General features: G+C 39.4%; 1 protein-coding gene across 1 annotated transcript; it reads right to left on the bottom strand.

Moving 5' to 3' along the window:
• Positions 1-14: 14 nt before the first annotated feature.
• LOC102735235 (ATP-dependent DNA helicase Q1) lies at positions 15-5675 on the bottom strand. The gene is made up of 7 exons (XM_081811527.1): positions 5624-5675; positions 4667-4890; positions 3740-3821; positions 2632-2780; positions 2426-2543; positions 1729-1867; positions 15-168 (listed from the first exon to the last, which is right to left on the bottom strand). Exons 1-7 carry the CDS (start codon positions 5673-5675, stop codon positions 36-38), a joined length of 897 nt encoding a protein of 298 aa, XP_081667653.1. The 3' UTR covers positions 15-35.
• Positions 5676-7574: the final 1899 nt, after the last annotated feature.

Here is a 7574-nt window from a genome sequence, read left to right as displayed (position 1 = left end):
CAGACTTACGGAATCACTACGTCGTACACCTGACACTAACGTAACACTACTTCAGTTAGAAAAACTGTGAACTCACCAACGTCTTCACAACAATTATCACACATTCTGTTGCATGCTTCTGAACTCCACACTTCATCAAAATGTTGAGCTATCAATACACGGCGACACCTGCAAACACATTTAGAGATACAAATTATTAAATGACCTAAGAAGTTTTAAGAATGCCTATTTCAAAACACAGAGTTATAGACTATATTAGTTTCCTAATGCTGTCATAACATTACCGCAAGCTTAGTGGCTTAAAACAACAAAAATTTATTATCTTAAATTTCTGTAGAAGTCTGACATGGGTCTCGCTGGCTTAAAATCAAGGTGTCATCAGGGATGGATTTCTTCTGGAGGCTCTAAGGGAGAATCTGTTTCCTTGTCCCTTCCAGTTTCTAGAGAATGCGTGAATTCCTTGGCCATGCCTCCCTTTCCTCCATCTTCAAAGCCAGTGAGTATCATTCTGACCTTCCCTGCTTCCTTCCACATTTAGGATCCTTGTGATTATACTGGACCCATCGAAACAACCCAGGGTTATACCCTAGTCTCTGGGAGACTGTTCTTCTGCCTACCACATATAATTTTTTCCATATGTATTTGATAAATACTTCTTTCAGAAGTTGTCTAAGATTCCCTTTGAGATTCAGTAGTGTGCAAAAATTAAGAGACTTTCCCTGATAGCAAAGCAGTTTCTTGTATTGTAGCACTTTCTTGTATTTGACTCTAAACCCCAAAATATGCTTCTTGGGAGTCTATTGGATATCTAAGGAAATTTTCATTTTCTTATTTCTTTAACGAGATTGTTGCACCACCTATAGGAAAGAAATGACATTTTCTGTCACAGTCCAATAACTGCTTATAAGTTCAAAATTTGTGAGTCCTTTTTAGGATGGGCAATAAGAGTATAAAATAGGACTATCACTGAAAAGCCATCAGGGAACTATATGGTCTAACTAAAACCACCCTAAAGAGATTTAAATTTATTTCTTAAGGAGAAACTTAACCCTGTTCTCAACTATTTCATCAGCTCATCAGCTGGTGAGATGGTACCTGTTACCGAGCCAAGGTCAGCTCTCAAAATGCCAACCGTATATACCTTTTCAGAATTAGTAAAGCATGTAGCTATATTCCAGAGCCAGAGAGAAAAGGCTTGGACTCATTTGTATCAAAACTTTCAATAAAAGGGGGATGGGTGAAATAAGGTGAAGGGGATTAAGAGGTAAAATCTTCTAGTTATAAAATAAATATGACCGGGGGATGTAATACACAGCCGAGGGAATATAGTCCTTAATATTGTAACAACTCTGTAGGGTGACAGAGGGTCACTAGACTTACTGTGGTGACCATTTCATAATGTATATGAATACTGATTCACTATGTTGTATACTGAAACGTAGTGTCAGTTATTCTTTAATTAAAATCAGCATCTCAATATGCTTGTTTTACTTCAAAAACAAAACAATAAAAAATAGTTTTGGAGGATTATCAGGGAGAGAGAGAGAATATCTCTTCTTGAATTAAGGCAGATCCTGAGGGTTCATGTACTGACATTTGCTTTTACAGGTTTGTACTTGATATTCTACCAGTGTATTTACTTACTGAGCAAGTACTCAAAGTAATTTCATAGACTTTCATATACTGCTTATGTTTAAATAACAAGTTATAAAAATGTATGTGGCTTACTTGCTTATGTTTTGACAATATGACACCATCTCATAAAGCTTCTGTTGTCCCACATTTTCCATCACCACCATTGAACTTATTCTGAATATATCTCCAAAGCCATAATACAAAATACAGTCCGCTTTCATGTCATCTCGACCTATAGTGTGAGAAATCTTGAGATTGATTACTCAAAAATTTCAAAATATGCAAAAATAATATGTATAAAATCAGCTGACAATGCTTCACAGTGTACATATATCCCATCTAGAAATTTCAGAGAAATGAAAGTTAATTTTTAACAGCTGCCCTCAAATTATAAAAAGAAAAAAAATGACTAAAGAGACTTATCAACAATCAGCTTTATAACTTAAAAAAATATGTGCATAATCTAGTTACTGAAGTTATAAACTTGAAATCACTAATTAAAAATTCAGAAGGCAAAGATGGACATCAAATGATCTTAGCAAACACAGGAAACAATTCATAACACTCCCATACAAGGAAGATAAGCACTTAAGTATACAGGTACAATTAAGTATAAAACTGCAAAAAAAAATAAAAACTAAAAATTAAAAAAACTACAAAAATGACTTCATTGTTCTAAAATACTAGCTAATAAAGAAGATTAAAAATACAGAATCATTAAACATCATCTATAGTGTGTTTTTTAGAAAAGCTTTGTTAAAATTTACTTCTGGATAAGAGTTGTACATACCTGCACGTCCACTCTCTTGGTAATAATTTTCAATAGATTTACTCATTGAATGATGGATAACAAACCTCACATCTGGTTTATCAATTCCCATACCAAATGCAACTGTGGCCACTACTACCTAAAATGTTTTAACATTTTATGTTAATTAAATCAAGTTAAAATATTTTTAATGTTAACTAGGCCTCTACTGAAGATATATACTTAACCTGAATTTCAGTGGCTGACCATCTTCGATGAACGTTGGTCTTATCTTCCGGTTCCATATTGGCATGGTACGCTCCTGCTTGAATTCCCAGTTTCTGTAAACTAACTGTAACTTGCTCAGAGTCTTTCTGAGAAAAGCAATATATAATTCCTGTAGTAAAATATGTTCAATTGTTAGATATATATAATTTTTAACACACATTCAAGATACTGATTAATATAATGCATGGTAGAAAAAGATTTAGAAAAAATTCCAAGGTCCTGACACATAATGACTTTCTCATATAATTCAAGATTTGATCAGCAGCTTGCTCTAAAGCACAAATAAGCCCCGGGCCACCAGTCTTGGTTCCCATTACCTAGTTTTTCTCTCGAGTATGATGTGAAAAGTTTCCTGTGCAAGTGACTGGGGACCTGCACTGAACACAGGTAACAGATTTCTCTATTTGCGGGGCTGGCCAGAACTTCTCATGTGCTGACTGATAAACCCTGTGAAGCTTCAGGAGGGATAAAGAGCTGCAGTCTTTCTCAAATTTGACCCTGGAGCTCCTTTCACCCAGGGCACCATTAATATCTCCTGAAAATCTGTAGAACAGCTTTGAAAGGCTCACTTTTACACAGACTCTGTGCTTCAGGAACACCTGTCTATGCATTAATCCTGGAACACAGAGACAAATAATCTCAGTTCCATCTACAGTTAACTCATTCAATATGTACTATTTATTCCTTAATGTGTCCTTTGCTATGAAGGACTGTATATTACATCCCTTCAGAAAATCACTGCTTAACCTTCTATCTTATACACACACAGTGGATACTTACTACATATGTATATAAATATGCATTATATCATTAGGTCCACTGTTTAAAGCAATTAGGTGCAAATAAACAAAAATAAAGTTTTATGACTCATAATCTGTCCCATGAGCAAATGACACACCCAATTTCTAAGATCACCAAGCAAATGAATTTTATCATACCATTTTCAAGTATCTTCTGCCATGCACTAATATTTTTGGTTGCTAATCATTTATCAGTAGATCAGTGTAATATTAATTACTTTTCAAAAGTTCTCTCTCAGTCTTCAAAGTTGGTTTGTTTTTATATTACCTGATTGCCCTTTGTATCTCCCATTAATGAGCTTTACAATATCCTCAATAAAATCTTCGGTGTTGGAGGGCTTCTGCCGAATCTAAGAAAAAGCTAACTTATTACAGAGTAAATTAATGAGCACCATCCATGTAGCTGTTTACTTACAACTTTCAGGGTACCATGCTTTTATGGGCACAGTGCTTTTTCTCTTATTCTTATATTCACCTCCCTGACTCTTCTTGATTCTTGGTTTTGAATTTAATGGGGAAGAAGAGGCAGAGAAGCAGCAAACAATTTGTAAAGATGGAGACCTTTTTATTTTCTGGGTTTTTTTGTTTTTGTTTTTGTTTTTTTAAGTAGGCTCCACGCCCAGTGTGGAGTCCAATGCAGGGCTTGAACTCACAACCGAAATCAAGACCTAAGCTGTGATCAAGAGTTCGATGCTTAACTGACTGAGCCACCCAGGCGCCCCTATTTTCTGATGCTACTTTCATAATAACATAAACCATGGTACAAATAATTTCAGTGAAAACTCAGAAAAATATTATCTATTCTTTTAAAAGGATTAGAAAGGGAAAAATTAGCTGTTAAGCTATATAATCTAAATGGAGTATCAGCAAATCTTTAATGGCATAGTAATGTATTATTTTGTAAGTAACTTTAAGAAATGTCATCAGGGTCCTTGGTATCAATCTACACCTTCTCTCCATCCCTGCAAGAATATGCATCAATTTCACAAGGCGATATTTTTTATTTAACCCAGCAAAGGATTATGCAGCAACAGAGATACATGAAGAAAGCATTAATTACTGATCTGCTTATAATCACCTCCTGATTTTAAAAACTTTTAAACAGAGTTAACTGTTACTCATGTAAATAAACATAATGAAAAGGTAACCTCCATTGCAATCCTTCACGAAAGTAATAAACTGACATAGAAGTTACCTCATAATAAAGATTCGGCCGATTAAAAGAAGCCGTGAAAGTAAAACACTTTTCCACACACAGTATTTTCTGGGCATCCTTCAGAACATGGCTTGTCGCGGTTGCAGTCAGCCCTATTAGTGTGGTGTTAGGGAACTGCCGCTTCAAGATACCAAGTGCCTTGTAATCTGGAAAAGAGAAAACACCAAGTGGCTCACTTCCTACCCGTAAGGAGTAAATGACATCTTACCATTATGCAGTTAAGCAATGGTTGCTGGATTTTCTTTCCCCGCTCGAGATATCTAATCTGCCGTTGCTGCCTGGCCTTTCGGAGTAGGCAGGCTACTTCTAACTGGTTCTTCAGAAACACTGTTCTGGCCTGCAAGCGAACTCGCTGTTGAAGAGAGGGAATACTAAAACTAATACTATTTCCAGTAAGCTGTGCGCTGGTCTGCACCCTCTGACCAGTGGCTCCAAGAGGCAGTGGGAGTGGCCATAGCGTGTGGAATCTCTTACAACTGCAAGAGGTAAAAGAGGCCATCAGCCAAACCCCTGCTACCACCACTATCCTCCAAGTGTGGCAAAATCACACCAGAAAGCTTTTGGTGAATGCGTTGGGTTTTATAGAACTTATTTCCGGGAAACCATTCTGGGTTCATATTTGTCATGAACGTTTCCATCACTAGAAGAGCTGTCCTTAAGTACTTGAACTACGTGGAGAAAGTGGAAAGGAACTGTGGTCGAAACTGCTAAATGCAAAGCTAGAGGACTACTAGGAAAACAGAGAAGGTTGCTGTTGGGGAAGTCGTGAAGGTTTCAAGGAGGTAACATTTGAATTGGGTCTGGAAGGACACGAGCTCACTAGGAAGGGCAGAAGAAACCACCAGGCAGAGACACGCACATACACTGCAAAGACACCAGCATGAAATGACCTGTCATAGTCAGACAACAGCCAGCAGGTCCGTCGGGCTAACTCACAGGGTGTCGAGCTGGGTGCATCTACTGTCAACTCTAGGAAGCTGGGAACCATGTTCCCTGTATGGCTCCAGGTGAGGGCTGGCCCAAAAGAGGACCTTGTGCAAGGTGGGGCAGGCAGAAGTGAACCACCTACCATGACTCTCTGAATATCTTTCCAGGCAGATGGGAAGAGGGACAGATGCGAGGTGCGCAGCCAGTTCTAGCTTATCCTAGTTTTTTTTGCACTTCTTCCCAACTGTAGGCCTTGCCCACCAACAGGCCCCACTACATGCTTGGCAGCAGACTCACAGCGCTGACAGCTATTCAGAGAGAGCTTACCAGAGACCTCTCACGAGCTTCCCCTTTGTGGCTCCCTCTGGCATCGGCCATGCCAGTTGGACTCCCCTACAAGCTCTAGTTGATCTCCCACACCAGTGCTCAGGAAACCAGCGACTTTTCTCTGATCCTCCATCCTTTACATCCCCGTCCTCACACCATTGTACAGGGTTTGCTTCCTAACATAAATCCGTCATCACCTACCATTCACAGTAGAAACCCAAGAACTAGAACCCCATAGGTTCTGGTGACTACTGGGATATGGGCCCTGGGGGAGATGGGAGTGGGGAGCAGGGGGAAGAAAGGGGAGGGAAAGAATCCAAGATTCATCCATTCGTGTCAAGCATGTCTCCAGGTACTGAAGATTAAGTGGTGAACAAAACAAGGATGCTATGCTAATGGAAGTACAATTCAAGCAAAGAAACCAGACAAAACAGAGTAAACCAGTAAGTATGTTATTATCAGAGAGTGAGAAGGGCTCATAGTGGTAAGCCCAGTGTAGTAGGAATATAAGGAGGGAGGAAGGAAGAACAGGAAATCGGGTAGAGACAAAGGGGACAGACCACATATCGCATTATGGACCCCAGTTAAGAATATGGAATTTTTTCTAAGTACAAAGATCTGCCAGGTAGTTTAGGAAGGGAAGTACAGGGTTTGATTTATATGTAGAAAAGACCACTTTGGTTACTGTGTGGGGAATGAACTATAAAAGAGTAAGACTGGAATCACAGTCTAGTGAGGGAGCCATTGTAGTAGGCCAGTGGAAAGGAACCCAAGTGGACCTAAGAGACAACAGTACTGACAGAGAAGTGGACAAACTTGAGATTCAGTTCAGAGGTAGAATTGACAGGACTTGGTGATGGACTGGATCTGCAGAGGTAGGATGAACCAAGCATGATGTGCCACTATTACATTATTTGTTCTCAGCTCCAACTCCACCCTTTTATAACCTGCTCTGTGGCGCTGGAGCGGGCAATCTGCACACTCCATATCTGCTTTGCCAGCTGGCCCTAGAAGGACAGAGTACGAGGCTGGGGGAGGAAGAAGGGTCTTGTTCCTTCCTTTTTGCTTCCTGTAGGTTTACTTGTGTTCTCAAGAACATCACACCAGAAGGTGTCTTCATCCCTACAGCAGCACTATGTCTTCATAGGAGCAGCTGAATACAGTTGGCTGTTTTTCCAAGCTTTGGAGAACCCGCTTCATCACAGGTCCCCCCACCCCCACCTCTGCCTCCTCTAAGAGACACCAGCACCAGGGAGCTGTGCCTCCTTAGAGGTCAGAGTTTCAGCTCCACAAAGACCCTCCTCTCAAGCTTATTACTTCCAACCTTGTCTTCCTGTTTAGCAAAAAGACAAGCATGCGCACTCTCACTACTCTTATTCAACATAGTACTGGAAGTCCTAGCCAGAGAAATTGGGCAAGAAAAATAAAAGGCATCCACATTGAAACAGAATAAGTTGAACTGTCACTATTTGCAGATGACATGCAATTACATATAGAAAATTTGTAGAACACAAAATGAATACACAAAAATCAGTTGTGTTTCTTTTTTTTTTTTTAAAGATTATTTATTTGACAGAGAGAGAGAGAGAGAGTACAAGCAGGGGGAGTGGCAGAAGAGGAAGGAGAAGCAGGC

This window comes from Leptonychotes weddellii, unplaced genomic scaffold (assembly GCF_054177405.1).
Source record: "Leptonychotes weddellii isolate Sample4059 unplaced genomic scaffold, ASM5417740v2 HiC_scaffold_8229, whole genome shotgun sequence".
Taxonomy (NCBI): Eukaryota; Metazoa; Chordata; class Mammalia; order Carnivora; family Phocidae; genus Leptonychotes; species Leptonychotes weddellii.
This window is presented reverse-complemented; position numbering and strand designations above follow the sequence as displayed.

Bases quoted from the DNA above. Each gene is read 5' to 3' on its own strand.
- LOC102735235 (XM_081811527.1), bottom strand. From the start codon at position 5,675: ATGGTTCCCAGCTTCCTAGAGTTGACAGTAGATGCACCCAGCTCGACA. The intron at 3,822-4,666 runs GTAACTTCTATG...GCTTTTTCTTAG, and splicing joins GGCCGAATCTTTATTATGAG to ATTCGGCAGAAGCCCTCCAA. The intron at 2,544-2,631 runs GTTAAGTATATA...AAAACATTTTAG, and splicing joins GGTCAGCCACTGAAATTCAG to GTAGTAGTGGCCACAGTTGC.